At 32.9% G+C, this 17,790-nt stretch overlaps 1 protein-coding gene across 1 annotated transcript; it reads right to left on the bottom strand.

Moving 5' to 3' along the window:
* Window positions 1–4,729: 4,729 nt before the first annotated feature.
* On the bottom strand, window positions 4,730–12,597 carry LOC125839054 (uncharacterized). The gene is made up of 8 exons (XM_049518034.1): window positions 12,388–12,597; window positions 10,305–10,402; window positions 9,746–9,836; window positions 9,471–9,674; window positions 9,140–9,396; window positions 7,226–7,316; window positions 6,905–7,121; window positions 4,730–5,026 (listed from the first exon to the last, which is right to left on the bottom strand). Exons 1-8 carry the CDS (start codon window positions 12,595–12,597, stop codon window positions 4,821–4,823), a joined length of 1,374 nt encoding a protein of 457 aa, XP_049373991.1. The 3' UTR covers window positions 4,730–4,820.
* Between the last annotated feature and the right edge of the window lie 5,193 nt (window positions 12,598–17,790).

Raw genomic sequence — 17,790 nt, forward strand, 5'->3', positions numbered from 1 at the left:
GCTTAAAGTTAAGCATAGACATACTCAAAAAGTGTTTTTTTATTAATCTTCTGTGTCGTTTCAATTTTATCGGATATTCAAAAAGTGTTGAAGGTGTATAAACCCCAAATCTCATGTTAAAGAGGTTGTCATTTGTATGATTAATTTTACAGGAGGGAAGAGGTAATCTGAAAAATCTAGAAAATATTAAGGGAATATATCACCCTAATTTCAATGTCTATAGAAATTTCCCTGTAGACATCAAAATTTATGGGACTCTATAAGACGTGCTCAAGAAAGGCATATATTAGGGCTTCTAAATACAAAGAACTTGTGACTTCATAACTCTATGTTACATGTACCTATATAATGAAATATTTTCATAAACAAACAAATAGAAATCATTGTTTTGTCTGTATCAAAATGAATCCATCTTGGAGCAACGGTAAAGCTTAGTTCATAGGTTCAAGGCGTGAAAACAACCACCACTGCCCTCTTGCATTAGGATAGACTGTCTACATCACACTCCTTACAGACGCGAAATATTTTGTATGCCAGGCTTCCTCTTTTTAATAAATTAATCATCAAATTTCTTTTATCAACATGTTTATCGTCAAAATTATATTCAAACTCTACAAGCAAACTTACATAAAGAAAATTTTGCCCAATAATTAGGAGAACAATAAATAACAACAACAAATCGAAGAACACAAGAAGTCAATAACACAATATGTGTTGAATTTCGTTAACTTAACAAAAAATTATCTTAGATCCTTTACAATATGGAGATCTCAAGGACTACCAAAACTTAATCTCCCATATACCAACTATTGCATCTAAAAACAATTAAGTTAAAAAATTAAAAATAAATCAACAATAACTACCTCTCTATCCCAAAACAAAATTGAATGGACTATGTGATTAATCCATATATTAACTTAAAACCCAACATAGGGTGTTGGAAGATCAATATTGGATTGTGTTGATGATGAAGAATACTTATTATCTTTAGAGACAATAGTGCCCACCGCATCTACAAACACGGCTACAATCTCTATTGTCATTTTCACCATCTCGATGCATATCTCTAACTTTTGAACCGCCATAATCAATAATAATAATCACAAATTAAGCTAATTCGAATGATAAAATCTCTCAATTTTTTTTTACTAGTCTCTTAGTGCGTGTATATCTCTTTGATATAATTATCAAGCAGATCTTTCTCTCTCTTTGTATATATAGTTAGAGAAACTCCTCCATGGTCAATAGAAATAAAGAAGCTTTAGTTAATTAAATGTGGCCTTTGAAACACCCCAAGGGACGCAAAAAAGAAAAGAAAAATAGTAGTCTTTGTGGGTTTGAATTGTTTCAACTAGTTGAAAGAGACACTTTGGTTGGTATTGTATTTGATGGCAATGTCATCCATTTATAGTTTCATGGCCATTAAAATAAGCCAATGTGGCATTTTCTCATTGCATGTAGCCATTAGCACATCAATGTTAGCTTTTAGAAGTTTCTTAATCCTTAATCAAGGGATCTCGAGTTTGAGTTTTCTTGGATATAAATTCGCCTTTAAAGAGAGTATTTTATCCTTAATGTGGAACTCCCGGTGCAAATTCAGATTTGGTTGGACTCCAACATGAATACCAAGTATCGTGTAGGAAAATAAAAAAAAAATAACCTTTAAAAAATAGAGTTTACGAGTAATTTATATATATTGACAGTGTAAAACTATTTTACATCATAAAGTTATCTTTTATTTTTAATATTAAAAATGGTACTTTTTATGAAGAGTAAATTCTCAATAATATAGAAATGACCAGGGAAGCAGCTGGCTGTTGTCTCGCCAGCTTGCTTCTCCGAGTTATTTTTCGTCATTTCAAGTTATTTCTTTTCGTTTTGGGAAGCAGTTGGCGGTTGTCCTGCCAGTTTTCTTCTTGGGGTTATTTTCATCATTTTAAGTTAATTTTTTCGTTTTAAAAACTTAATTTATTTTTTTATAAAAAAATGAAATTATTCTTTCTTTTTTTTACATTTTTTTGGAAAAGGGGTAGGGGGCTGGTAGGGGTGGAATGAAGTGATAAAAAAAACTTTAATTTGTTTTTGTTTTTAAAGCTTTTAACAAGATTTTTACTATAATATGGTAAATATGAGTAGCCATATTATTCATTGGATAACTCGTTTTTACCTATTTAAAATGTGAGTCGAGTAGAGTACTTTATCCATTTTTATTTAACTCGTTTTTTATTGACTCATATTCGACTCGACTCGCTCGTTTGCCACTCCTAGACTAAAAAGCAGTGTTTTAAAAGGCGGGGGCGTACGTGAGACGGGACGTTTTACTGAGTATAGGGCGAGGCGTAAGCCTTGAGACGTGGGGCGTAAGCTTATGGATCTTTAAATTTTTAATTTACAATATAGTATAATAATCTAAAAACACAAAATTATAAAAGTACATCAATAGTTTGAAAAAATTACAAACATGATTAAGGAAACTCATAGAAAATAAAACTTCTAACATGACTATACAAGTATAAATAATCTAATATCTTAACTTTCTAATAATGAAAGAATCATTATTTCTAAAATAAAATTTATCATACTATACAATTTACCCCCTAAAAGAAAATAATCAATAAACTTACTAGTATTATAATAAAACCATCACTCCTTCATGAATAAAATTAAAATTACTTTCAAATAGCTAAATAAAATATGATAATTTTGAGACACATGACAAAACCATGAAGACCAATGATAAGTGAAAAAGTAAAATTTCTCTACGTATTTTTAAAAGAAATGTTACGTAATATATAATCACCTTCACAATGTTACCAAATAGTAAAGATGTGATACTACACTTGTTGTTTGAGCTACTCTCAATCTTCTTATCTCTATAAATTAAAAAATTATTACTTATCATTCATTTATTCAAGAATTATGAGGGTCAACAATGTTAATTAAAGATTTTAACACATAATTTGTGTAAGATCTGTTAGGCGAGTCTCGAGCGTTGGTCGTGCTTAGGGCGTACAATTGGGTGCTTAGGGTGTAAGTCTTGCAGAACTAAGTCCCACACTTGAGTCTTAGGACTTTTTGCTAGAGCTCCGCCCTAGGGAGAGTCCCAAAAGAGTCTTTTAAAACACTGATCAAAAGCTTGGTGCTTCAAATATAAACGATTGACAAGTAATCGAACGATAAAATCAAATATTATTCTCACGGAAACTTGTGATTACTTAACTAAACCAAACAATTGATAATTATATAGGGAAAAAAAGACGACATACGTAGAAAAAAATCATATTAAAATTTTTCTAGTTATCTTTAAACTCTGCAAATGAGAGAAGCAACTGCTCAACTTCATCATCATCATCATCTCTCAACTTATCGACAGCCCTCTTGTAATAATTTCTTGCCCTCCCCATTCTTCATCTCAAATTTTACAAACCCAATCCAACTACTAACTTTTGGGTGACACTGTACCAATCTCTCAAAAATTTCTCTTGCCTTGTCTGTTTCATTATACCTCAACTCAAACTCAATGTAAGACAACCAACTTTGCTGGTCCGGTGTCCACATCATCCACCTCTCAAAAACCTGTCTTGCACCAGCTACATTGTTGAGCATCATCTCTTCCATATGAATATATTTGTACCATAACTGATCAACCTTAGGGCAAAAGGTAACAGCTAGATCCCATACATTAAGAGCATGATCAATAAAATTATTTTTCATCTCCATATCTCCATACATCAACCACATGGTATGGTCACGGTAATCCTTTTTAAGTGCACGATTCCAGATAGAACGAGCACGACCAAATTCGTTTTGTGATTCTTCCCATTTAGCATATTCAATCCACACACTGTTATTCCAAGGGGGACGGCTAATTAACAACTCAAATTCCCTTCGCTTTTCTAAAGCCATTATTGATTGTTGAATGAATTGTTAGAGAAGATGGGAAATACAAACAACTCAACTGTGTGACGGAAAAAAAGGCTTTATATTATATAACATCACATAACTACAAGTTTTTTCCTATTTGGTTAAGGTAACCCCTTTTTTTTTTCCTATTTGGTTAAGGTAACCCCTTTTTTTTCCTATTTGGTTAAGGTAATACTTTGAACTAATACCCTTTATTTCCTACGTGCATAATATACTATTTGGAGATAATACTTTATTTATTTGATTAATTTCTGGACCCTGGTTATTTTTTGAGATGTGAACCAATCTAGACGAATTCTATAGATACGTTAACTTATTAATTTATCTGAGTTATTAATCAATGAGGTTAAGTTAATTTATTAGTAGGAATTTTTTGAGTTTTTTTCTTATTGAATATTCTGGTTAATCTAAAACTCGTATGTCTATGAAGTTAGAAATAAAAAGAACATACATTAGAAAATCCAGAATAATGATTACGCAAGGCATATATCTGCATCCTAATTGTCCTAATGTCCAAGGTGGCCTGCTCTTTAAGAGTCGATGGCCACTTCATACAATGTTCACCATGACAATGGTTTAGGAAGACTTTTCTCAACACTGAAGAGCAAAAACATAGGTTGTAGTGTAGTGGTGGAACTATTTCACCCTTAACTAGAGGTCTCGGGTTCGACCCCTAGTGTGGAGAAAATCTTGTTGGGAGTGTCACCTCCAAATTGGACCCTGCAAAGCACGATCCAGATTTAGTTTGGGACCCAATGTGGGTTCCGGACAAAAAAAAAAAGGAAGAGCAAACAAACTCTCTGGGTTGCGCAAGGATGAAGGTATAAAAAGTTAACTATGTTATTTACACCGTAGGATAAAAACTACAAACAAGCTGAATATTTGCATCAAGAAATTCAAGCAGCAGACATTGAGGTTGAGACGATCACGTAGGATAAATACAGAATCCCATCCTGAATCTTGTCAATGGCTGTGCTATGATCTGCACGAAGATTCCGAGAATACACATTGGCCTTTTCCTGGATGGATTTCTGAGAATCTTGTGAGCCAGAGGAAGCACCTTTGGTTGCTACTAAATATGCTTCAGCCACATCTGATATGCCTGTAAAAGCATAAAGTTCATCATGGATTGTCCGGCTTATTTAGACCAAAGAACTCGTTAGGCAAATGTTTTCTATTACAACAAATAATGATCTGCCTATACCTTCTCCACTTAAATACCAGTCTTTTGTTACTTTAAAGGCCATTCATAGCACAGGCAAACATATAGAGGGGGAAACTACATGTTCTCCCCAAACAGTTTTTTAAAATTATTCAGACTAGGATTTTGGATTTAAACATAACCAGACATCATACAATTGACAATATATGTATGCATGATTATATATAGACACACAAGCACCTTGACTATAATTGACAATAAATATATATAGCAGTTTAAAATAGAACGCCAAATTTGTATATCATCTACTCTGTACTGATAATCACGATTAGAGTCTGGCCAAATAAAGGGAAGAATCCGCTCAGCTTCTTCTTGATCTGAATCCGCCTAGCTGAGGTACTGAGCTGCAAGGTTGAACAATTACCTACTACTTATCTAGGCCTTACTTTGGCTGCTAAAAAACGGATCTGGCAAGGGGTGATAGATAAATGTATCATTAAGTTGACCCCATGGAAAAGGCAATATTTATCTTTGGATGGCAGACTCACCTTGGTAAGCAGCCTGTTGGATGGAGTTCCAACATATATGATGTTTCTTTGTAAGTTGGATGTGAATGTAGAGAAACACTGAACAACCATAAGAAGTAATTTCGTGTGGGAAGGCAATGCAGATAAAAGGAAGCTACACAAGGTCAAATGGCAAAAAGTGACGATAACAAGAAAGGAGGTGGAATGGGGGGGTTAGAAATCTAAGCTTGCATAATAAGAGTTTATTGTACAAACGGCTATGGAAATATATGATGGTAAAGAAAATACTTGAAAGAAGATGATAAACGCCAAAATGTTGAAAAAGGATATTTGGAGCCCTCCCATTGTTTTAAGTGCTTTTAAAAGGTGGTATCTGGAGTACATCAGTAAACCGTGGAATGATTTTCAGAAGCATATGGAATTGGGAAGTGGTGCCATGGAACAATATGAGCTAAGCTGGCCATGGAAAATGTAATGGAAAACTAAAGCACCCATCAAAGTTGCCTTTTTGGGTGGGCTGTCATTAGGAAAGCATGTTTAACACGAGATAATTTACAATGGAGAGGTTTCATCTTAAGCAACAGATGTTACTTGTGTGAAGAGGAGCTGTAATCAGTCAGTCCGTGTTCATTCATTGTAAAGGTTGCTTAGCAATGTTGGGGGCTTATTTCAATCTTTGTGGTGTAACTTGGCCACTTGGGTAATGCCAGCAGATGTTATAGGTCTTCTGGAGAGCTGGCAAGGATAGAAGATAGCAAAGGGCCAAAAAGGTTTTGGAGAACCATCCCTCTGTGTTTTCTGGACTATTTGGAGAGAAAGGAATAGTGCTTGTCTTGAAAACAGGAAAAATCACATCTCTAGAGTCCAGATCACAGCCAGACGGCCTATGCATAGAAGGATGATCCAAGTTGGAATAAGCTTTGTTGCCCAAAAATGATTGGTTCTGCACACACTAGGTGCTACAGATGAAAAAGAGACAAAAGATGAAACATAAATCATGGATCAACTAAGTCCTATTGGAAACTTGCATAAAGAGGAACCTCATGTAAATACCATAGAATAAGATTCGATATTTTTCATGGAGATTCCATAAATACTCAAAAAGAAAGGAAATTCGACACAACTAAATTTTTTTGAGATTGGATGCAGTTATTATTTCATGATCTAGCCTGTACAGAATGACTCTTGAAACTGTTAAATATAGAACTTGAATCATAAGATGATGCTTACGGCCAAGGCAATAAGGAACAAGATGAAGTTGCAAATTGCAGAAACACTGATGCAAATTTACCTGTAATGAAACTGGAAGAAACTGCTTGAACACATCTGGTCATTGATTGCGCCTTTGCTCGTATAACATTAGCTCTTTCAATAGAATCTTCAGGCCAATGAATTTTCTCAGTTTCCTCCTTGACATCTTGGTCCATAACTTTATTTGCATCGGAAATGATTGACTTCCCAAGCACCAGAAGTTGAGTCACAGCAAAACAGCACAGTTCTGAAAACCTCTGTTTTGGTAAAGACAATCAATTACAAGTAGATTCATGTTCAAAAGGAGAGAGCATTTAATCTGTTCACAAGGAACTTGCAGACAAACGGAATGTATACATACATGAACACCCTCTGAATGAAGGGTATCCAGTCTCCCAGTTGTCCTTTGAATCATTTCATTGGGAGCTAGTCCAGCTAAAGCATTTGCAAATCTGCAATGAATTTAAACCAGAAATCAACACCACTACCAAGATATCAGAAACAATTGCAATCTTTTCACGTAACCAGCAATCCATTATTATGCAAAAACTCAATGTTAGAATTGACAAGCTCTCCAATATCTCAATCAGATTACCCTCCTTCCATTCACTTCATCAGGATTACAAAAATTCACTAAGTATCACCCTACATAGATGCCTGACAGGCATAAACAAACTAGGTTTTTTTCCTCTTAAATAAGGCAAATAGTTTATCAATGTTTGGGAATCCCCGTATACAAGCAGAAAATTAAAAAGATCAACCATAAATAATCATTATTTGAATGTAAGTCAAATACATTATCTCCACTTAAATAAAAAGCCTTTCACCACATTAACAATGTTAAAGAAAAATTCACTAATACGAATTCCTAGTTAATCGAGAACTTTATAAATGCCTTTTAAAAACTTGAGTACCAAGCAAAATTTACAGTTTCCATATGGAATGTAAGGGTACAACTCTAAGCCCAGATCTCCTTAAGAACATCATATATAAACTGAGAAGTCCTCAATGTGTACATCCTTATTCTGGTATAAGTAGTTTTTTTTATGAAGTCTAGTAGAAGATATAATTTCCAAATGGAATTCAGCCTTCATGCTAAATTTAGTATCAACCTTGACGGACCACAAAAATTTCAAGTGAACCGAAATCGCAATCCATCCTTTAATCATTTTTGTAGAGATATCGTCCTAATCCCTTGTGTCAAATCACTAAAGTTAGGTTGACTATGTTAAAGACATCATGAAGTAAACAAAAGTGTGCTCTCTAACAGCTTAACTTTTTAGATAAAATAGTCACACATGAAGAGGTTTTGTTGGAGTTTCACCACCACCTAGTATTAAAAATGAATTTCAACGTGCTTGACCCTTGAAAAAGAATCAGGACTGCATGTGAGGGGACATGTTGAAGATATCATTAAGAAAGTAAAAGTGTGCTCCTCTAACCACTTTAACTTTTAGATTAGATGGTCACACACTTCAACAGCCCAAATCCAGTGCTGATCTCACACCCACACCCAAATTGTTTTGGATCGACACGGTTGCGGCAGGATTTTGAAGGATCTGATCAACATAGGCCACATGAACAGTCTACCAACACATTAATGGTCTCGAATAATTGATCAACACACTAGTAAGAGTGCAGCACAAGATTGTTACTCACTTAAAAAGAGGTGCACTGATCAAAAGTTTGGGCAATCATGGGACTGGTCGGGCAATTATAAATTCTGGTGCTGAGCTTGTTTGGAATGAAACGGGTGATACCAATGACAGTAAATGCTTGCTTTGGAGCTGGATAGGCTGCTGGTGCAGGAAAAAAGTGAGGCAAATAGGGAACCAGTTGCTGTGTGTTGGGTGATCTGGAAATAAGGAAGCCAGAGATATTTTGAGGGCAAACTAAACCTTAACATATTAATAGAAGTTTTAATTCATGTGGAATGGATATTAAAGCATGATAGAATTCATTAGTACACTGCACCTGTGACCTCTTATATAAACTGCAATGATAGAATTCATTAGTACACTGCACCTGTGGCCTCTTATATAAACTGCAACCTGTTCTGTTAGGGAAGTCAGTTCACTTCTTTATTTGGTAGTTCCCCTTTTTGTAATGAGCAACACCGTGTTAGTGATTGCCTCCTCACATAATATAACATATACTTCATAAAATGTTTGAGCAGTAAAGGGGACTCTTTCTGGGCCCTTAAAAGCACTGCTAGCCCACCACAAACAAAGAAAGTAGAAAGCAAAGGAAATAGAGAATATCAGATCTATGTTACCCTGCTGCTAATTCTGCAGCCTTGTTCACACTGGAATCATGCAAATTCTTCACCTCATCTGTACTATCCCAGGTTCCAGTCTCAACTTTCTTCCCTTTTTCTGATTCTATATCACTTCCATCAACTTCAGATCTCAAGTCAAAAATCTGCTGAACCTCTTTAAGCTTTCCATCGTAAGAAGACCTTTGATCAGATGGAACTTTTGCTTTTTTCCGGTTGAACAGCATCGCGTAATGATTGGACAACGACTCAAGCTCCTGTGAGCAATAAGTAGGCTCTCGAGAAAAAAAGGACCTCATAAAGAAAACCAGTAGTATGAGAAGGAAGAGACCTCCAACTGCTCTGGACCACCATAAATATAGAAGCATCGATCAAATGTGACTTCCTCAAAGAACTGATCTTCATCTATTTTCCCTTCAACTTCTTTGGAGCTCATGTCAACATCCATACCAGTTTCTGATATCAATAGATACATAGTTTCTCTGCCCAGAAGCTCAAGCGCTTCCATTCCTTTGGCAGTAAAAGTTTTTCCAGTCTGCAGGAATGATCCAATATAAATTACACAGCTGATGACATGGAAAAAGGAAAATCAACTTTTTAGCCGACCTCTAGTATGGATGGTGCAATGGAACCAGGTGTGGCAGGTAAACCACCATGCTGAATTGATTCCGCAATATTTACAGCTGAATTCTCAAGCCTAAAAATATAAAACAAAATATCATTAGCTTAGCAATTTCGGTTGCGCTACATGAAAAAACACCCAGGTATTGACTCAACACTGAGTACGGCTGCAGGGAAACCGATTCTCATGCTTACTGGTTCTTTATTTCAGCTATCCTGGACTGGAATGTGTGACTGCTTTTCTTAGTCCATAAATTTGTGTCTGTGTGTATAAATATATCTGTATATATTTGTAAATGTATGATTTATGATTTTACACCACTCTACGATTATCTAATAGAACATTGAAACATTTAACTAGAACAAAGTTAAATCCCCAAGCATAAAATCAAATTGGCACAGCATTTCTTCTCAAACAGACCATGATGTACCGAATAAATATGTTTTTTTTTTAAAATACTCCACCCTAGCTATGTAAAGCTTTCTAAAGTGCGGGCTGAAGAATGACACAATTATTTGACAATTCTGACATCAGTTGACATACTTGTGGACTAAATCAGAACCTCCTTTGATTGCATTTCCTAATGCTTGCCAAGCTCCTGAAGCAAAATTATCGACTGAATGGTCAATAACTCTCAAGCCCTGCACATTAATCTTGCATGGTTAAAAGCATGATCATAACAAATAAATACAGCAAATTTACCTTTACAATTAAGATAATTCTCTATAAATAGAAGAAAATGGGGATGGGAGGGCCTCACATGCTTAAGAAAACCTGCAAAAGAAAATACATCTCAATGTGTGTCAATTGAGCTAACATCTAACATCTGTTTAATATCACTTGCCTGGCCAAGGAATGAATCTTCACTAGCTTTCTCTAATTTTTCTAGAGCAGCTTTGCGTCTCTTGTCACTCTCCTCTCCACTCTCCACTTCACCATTAGTTACTTCAGGATCATCCTTGTCTGAGGATTCAGAATCTACCAATAGAGCAACCTGAGAATTTAAGGTCATTTGTGTAAGAGTATTTCCCTTCCATAATGTCGAAATAGCAAGTAGGCTAAGCTTGTGGAATAAATAATCAAGATCAAGCAGGATAATAATAGGCAAATGTTGATGGGGGTTGAATTTTGAGACCCTTATTCAGTCAGAAGGTGGAAATTCATTTTATTATTATAAGCTGCATTAACAAACTCTAGTTTCCTACAGAAAACAGAAGGTGAGAAAAGGAATAATAACTCAATTTGAATGGCATTTCTTATATGCAATCTAGTCATAGGACTGTAAAAGTGAACTTAGGCTGAAGTACGGTGATTAAGCACCAGTATTTAGATGAGCCTCTTCCAAACCATAAAACTGGTTGACATGTCACAGCCAAACAAAATCTGAATATTAGGCATCTACCATATTTATTTACAGAGCACACAGACAGTCGTTTTGATGATATAACAATTACAACTAGTATAGATATAATCAGTTTAAAGTGATCTTTGCCTTGGTAAACCACCTCATCCTGGATCGAGTTTCCTTTGAATACTACGGTTACATTGACAAAGGAGATTTTAAACAATAGGCACCTTTCTAAAAGAAGACATCAGCAACTCGGTGGCAGTTGTGTCATCGATGGATGATGAATGGCCCAGCCTAACTTAATAAGTTACCAGAGGCCCAGAAAAATCACATTATAACAATTCTCCTCAAGTTTCTACATGGCTTACCAAACTATTCCTAATATCAATAGCTACAGTACTGACAGACGTAGCTAAATGATGTCATAGTAGCAATTTAAATATATAATTATGATAAAGAAAAAAAAAAGATTTGGCCAGTGCAGTGTGTGCTTAGGAAACACCTACACGTGCAACACCAAAAGGTGACAAGTATACATTACTAAGGAAAGAGCAATATCATACATCCATTAGTTGCGTAACTTATGGATCAATTACAAATAGTTACGATCAGCTGCATGAATCGTCTATATCCATTGTTCTCTATTCAAGCCCATTTCATGTCTATGAAGGACAAAATAATGCTGATGGCTTTTGTTAAGAAGCAAGGAAGAGCTTTATCAAGAAACAGAAGAAAAAACAGGCAAGGAAGAGCACTGCGCATTGCAAAAGTGGAACGCTTACATTATGCAAAAGTTTGGGGAAAAAAGCAAAATATTTCTTCCTCAGCAGATATACAAAACTACAAATAAACTAAATAAATTCTTCACCTAGTTAAACACAAAATGCGACCAATGAAAATGGTATATGCAACCAATCACAAAGAATTGTTAACCAGGTCAATTTAAAAAAAGGAGAGATTAAATTCTTGTTTTGCTAAAAAAATTTAAGAACAATGTTCGTTCAAATGAGTGACAATACCAACGTTCCATCATGAATCAGTCAACTACACCTCAATCAAACTAGTTTATGTCAGCTATATGAATCCTTTACATCCATTCTCTTCTAGCTTCATTTCACTGCAATACTAAAATTTTGTCTTTAAAAGAAAAAAGGGTACGAAATGAAGTAATTACATTTGATCACGCTGCATTTTCTTATATTCTATAAAGACAGCGATATTATAGGTGGATCAACAAGCTACATTTATGCAAAGAGAAATGCGAAGAAAGAGAAGTACATTGCGGGATATCTCTTCAGCAGCAACAGTAGCAGCCTTCTGAAAATCCGTAAGATACGAAAATGCAGAAAGTCCCCAGCCACCTCCCCATCCTCCTCCTCCTCCTCCTCCACTGACGCCGTCTCCCGGCGGAGGTGGCTGTACTACTTCAGCAGCTAAAATTGGTGTTTCTTCTGGTGTCTTAACTATCTCATGATTCGAAGACTCCATCGTTCTGTTCAACATTTTCCGGCGAGAAATTTCTCCAAGTTCCAACTGTTTTCTCCCTTAGATATGTAGAGAGCGTTGATAGTAAGCACGACGCCGTATTGCTCCTACATTCGATTCGGTTCGGTGGTTAGATGTTTGGTATTTGTTGATGGGTTGGGCTTTCATTTTAGGAAAAATCACACCATATACACATTTAAGGGTCAATATTACAAGTTTTAAACACAATCTTAAAATATTGTTACTTATAACAGTTTATTTACGGGTTATAACATATTACTTAAATTTAACTTTATTTAAAAATTAATTACAGGTTTATTTAAAAATAATTAATCTCTTTATATTTTTATATTATTAATTATTAATAGCTAGCTAATATAATTTCAGTTCCTTTTTTAAAATCAAAATTATCAGTTACACGAATTTAGGGATTTACATTGATTAGACTTCCTTTTTTACCGTTACACTCCAATTAATTTTATTTAAAAATCAATTTCCATTTATTTAATAAATGATTAATCTATTTATGGTTTATTATTATTAATTAATAATATGTGATTAAATTGATTTCTGTTCCTTTTTTAAATCTGAAATTATCAGTTACATAGATATAGGGATTCACCTACAACAAGTTTCCTTCTTTACCGTTACCACCTCCCATACGCCAATCCCTCCCCCTCCCCCACGCTCATCCAGTTCTACATGCCATTAACACACTAGCCCAATTTTACCTTCATCTATCACATCTTTCTCACCACCAAACTACACTAACTTTACAATCCTCCATTCAATTTAGTTTTTTCAACAAAACCATGTCGAAGAAAACGGTTGTAACTCCTCGAAAGATCCCTCGATTAGTCGAAGGAACTTCTACGGATGAAGTTCATGCTCCATCTTTCAACATTTTGACTCAAACACCGCTGCCAAACATTGTTGAAACTCCGGCTAGGGGTAATTCATCTCTATTGAAAGATCAAAAACAGAAAAAAATGACTCAAATAAAAGGGTGAGTCCGATAAATCGAAAGGGGAAGAAGAGGAAGGGGAAAAATGTTGAAACCCCTTTTGATTCTGATTTTGTTACTGAATCAAAAAAGAAAAAAAGAAAAAAAATAATGAATGTTGAAGTTGCTCAGTCGTCAAAACCATCTACAAGAAGATCCAAAAAAAAGAAGGAATCAGAAGTCCCAACACCTAAAAAAGACAAAAAAAATTGTTAGGGTAAATATTATATTCAATTTATTTTCACATTATTAAAACTACTGATTTTTTCCTAAAAATATCACATTATTCTTATATTATTTTCGAAATAGTTGTTTGAATGAAACGTGTATGAAATCTGATTAATATGTGTATGATTCTGATTAAACAGTTGATTGTTGGATATTGTATGATTTGTGATATAATAGTGGTATACAAATGGTATGAATTGTGTTTTAACAGTAGTGTGATTGTCTATTAACTGTATATACAAAGAGTGAGAATGGCGCGATCAGTGAGAGTGAAGTTACTGGTACGATTGCTAGCAAATTTGGTGGACCTCACATAGCAAAAGAACATGTTCCGGATACCACCAATTATCCTACACCAAGACCACGTACAAGAAATTTGAAATAGTTGATTGCACGTTCTACTTTTTTAGAATTACATGTTTTTTTTTTTACTTTTGAACAACTTTTTTGTATTTAAGTATTTGATGATATATAATATCATATGTTTTCTTCCAATCAGATACCATCTACATATGAATTACTGTTTGGCTATTATAATTTCAGGATACTAGTAATATACAGATTTCATACCATTTGGATTCACTATTTTAAAATATCAGTGTGAATCCAAATTGTACAATTAATGGATGAAACATGTGTGAAATTTGATTAATATGTGTATGACACTCAATTTAATGTTTGATGGTTGGATATTGTATTAATTGTGATATAATATTGTTATACAAATGATATACATTGTGTGATTATTTGAAATTGATTTATTGTTAGTATAATATGTGTGATATAAACTGAAGTTCGTGTTGGAATGAAACTTGAATAAGATTGGTATAAAGTTTGTTATATATTACACTATATTTACACTATCTTATATATTAATCTGGAATAAATTTTATTTCCAAGTATATTAAATCTGTATAAATAATTAATGAATCGCGTATATGAAATCTGGAATCAAAAATCTGAAATTTGTACAAATATTTACACTATCTTATATATTAATCTGAAATAAATTTTATTTTCTAGTATATGAAATCTGTATGAATAGTTAATGAATCATGTATATGAAATCTGAAATCTGAAATCTGAAATCGGAAACCTGTACAAATAGTTACACTATCTTATATATTAATTTGGAATAAATTTTATTTCCATGTATATGAAATCGTAAAGAAATCTACATTAGCTTTCTTTTTATCTAAAAAAACCCGCACACCAACATTATTGTGGATACTAACAGGGGGACATCTATCACTAACTATATATTTCATCTCTATATTGTGAATATTAACATCTATCATTAGTTGCGATGTCATCGCACTTACTAGACCACTATAAAGACTAGAATACTCATATATAATCCCCTCCATCTGAAAATCAACATATTTCCCTATTTCATTAAAAAAAAAAACAATTAGTCTTACATAATACAAAAAAAAACAAAATTATACACACTTGTCATTATTTTTTCATACAAAAATCATTCAAACAGTAAACTACAAACATATTTCATTAAAAAATAAAATTTCAGATTTCATACCCACTTAATACAAATTTCATACATACAATCATCATTTATACCAAATTTATACATTTCTCATACCAAATAGTTCATTCCTTTCACACAAATTTATACATAATTGACAAAACTTATATAAACAATAACATTTCACATTTCATACCAACTTAAAACATTTTTAATACACTTATTCAAACTTCAAAATAACTTTTTTTACTAACTAGTTAACACACTTTCATACCCACTTAAAACAACTGTCATACAATTCTTCAATACACTTTCATACCAAATTAATTACAATTACACTAACAAATTCATTCAAAACTATACATTTTAATTCATTTTTTCACGAAAAAACCAGTAATCAATAATATTACAGAAACTTACCAAGAAAAAAACCAGTTATCACTAATATGGTGACACTAAACCACTACCAAAAAACAGAAACTTATCAAGAAAATCACTAATATTACAATTTCACAACAACTAATAAGTATTATGAACAAAACGTATTGTTTATACAAAAAAAAATATCACATTCAATATAGTGGCGATTTACAGTTTCATTTTTTTTTTCTATTTCATTGAAATCCAAATAAAATAGTAAACAATTAAAAATACTCACCTGAAGCAACCCATCTTCCGCCATGTTTAATTAATATTGATACGTAGTTGTCCATCACAAAAAAAAAACACGTTTTTTCAACCAAAAAAAAAAAATCAATTTGTCGCCAGTGAAAATTTCTGGAAGAAAAACGAAAAGAGAGAAACGTGAAAGAAAAATGGATAAAATCTTATTTTTAAATTAATTTTAACAAATTGGAGTGAATTAAGGAAACTGAATATTCTTAATTAGTTTGAAATCCCTTAATTCATGCTAATTAATAATTATCTTAAATTAATTCAAATTTAAGATAATCCCTATTTCCCTTTTTTTCATTTTTTCCTTCAAAAACGTTTTATTTTAATTTTTTTTTTATCTTTTTATTCTTTTTAAATCAAATGTTTTTAATTACTAATTTTTTTTTTTTTTAATAATATGTTACAACCTGAAATTTTTAATGTTATAACTTGAAAGTCTAAATCTACTGCTATAACTCGAAAATATTAGTATAATATATGTCATATTAGAAATTTTCACTTCATTTTTGTACTTTCTAATTTGGAAATGACATGTGTGCCATCAGAAATTTAAAGGGAAAAGGTCGTATGTTGGCCACCTAAAGTTTACATCAATTTTCATTTAGATATTTTATTTAGATTTTGTTTATTTTAGACTCTTCATATCATGTCCCGTAGGATTGTTCATGGTTATAGTTAAAAAATCAGATCGAATCGTGATTCGAATCAAATCGAACCGTGATTTGAACCAAATCGATTTAAAAAAATTCAATATTTAGTTTGGTTTCGTTTTAAATTTTGAAAACTGATACTATTTGATTTGGGTTTGATTTTACTAAAAACAAACCTCAAAAATAACTAAACCAAATCGAAAAATTAGATATAAAAATTTAATAATTATTTATATATTATTCATAAATAAAATACAAATATTTTGTTAAATTTTAATCAACTCAAGTCTTTAAGTTTAACATTTTCTCAAGCCCAACACTTAAATTTTCGTCCAACTATAATAACCCTAAGTCCAAGTCCATCAAAATTCATAAACTGACGGTTACTTTTTCATTTGATTTGGTTTGGTTTTAGAAATTTAAAAAATGACTAGATTGATTTGGTTTTGATTTTAGCCAATAACCAAACCACAAACACCCCTAATGCCCCGTTATATATTTTGACATTTTCTTAATCAACAAAATTGTAATGTGTGTGTATTAACTAGTGAATGACACATGTAAAGCATCGAATTAAATGAGGACATTTGTTAATTATTAAAAAATAAATTTTTAGCTTTTTTTAAGAAAAAAAATATTTTAACAAGATCTGAGTTTTTTTTCTTCAGAAGCTTCAAAAGACCTTCAATGAAGTCGTCAAATTTCATCTCAATTTCTTCAATCCAAAGCAACAAAATAGTGCTTGGATAAACAATTTTAGCTGAAGTCCATGATTATCATTCATTTCAATCATAATTTAGTCAACAAATTTGAATTTTCATCTAACAAATTTAATAAGAATAATTATGTATCATTAGAGTTGTCAATATGGGCTGACCCATCTCATCCGGGCTAATCCATACAAGCTTTGCAATTTGACGGGTCAGGCGGGGCTAGCCCATTTTTTATGTGGGCCAGAAAATGGTCGGCCTAAGCCCACAAGTGTGTGGGTTACGGGCTTTGCCGGACTAGCTCTCTTTTCTTAAAAGTATATTTTTATAATTTTTTTAAATTAAATTATAATTTGAAAATATCATCATAAATATCGACTAGTGTTACTACTTGTTAATCGAATACACAAATAAAATTTTATATATAATATTTATTAAATTTGATTT

This window comes from Solanum verrucosum, unplaced genomic scaffold, assembly GCF_900185275.1.
Source record: "Solanum verrucosum unplaced genomic scaffold, falcon-dt-bn FXZP01000163.1, whole genome shotgun sequence".
NCBI lineage: Eukaryota > Viridiplantae > Streptophyta > Magnoliopsida > Solanales > Solanaceae > Solanum > Solanum verrucosum.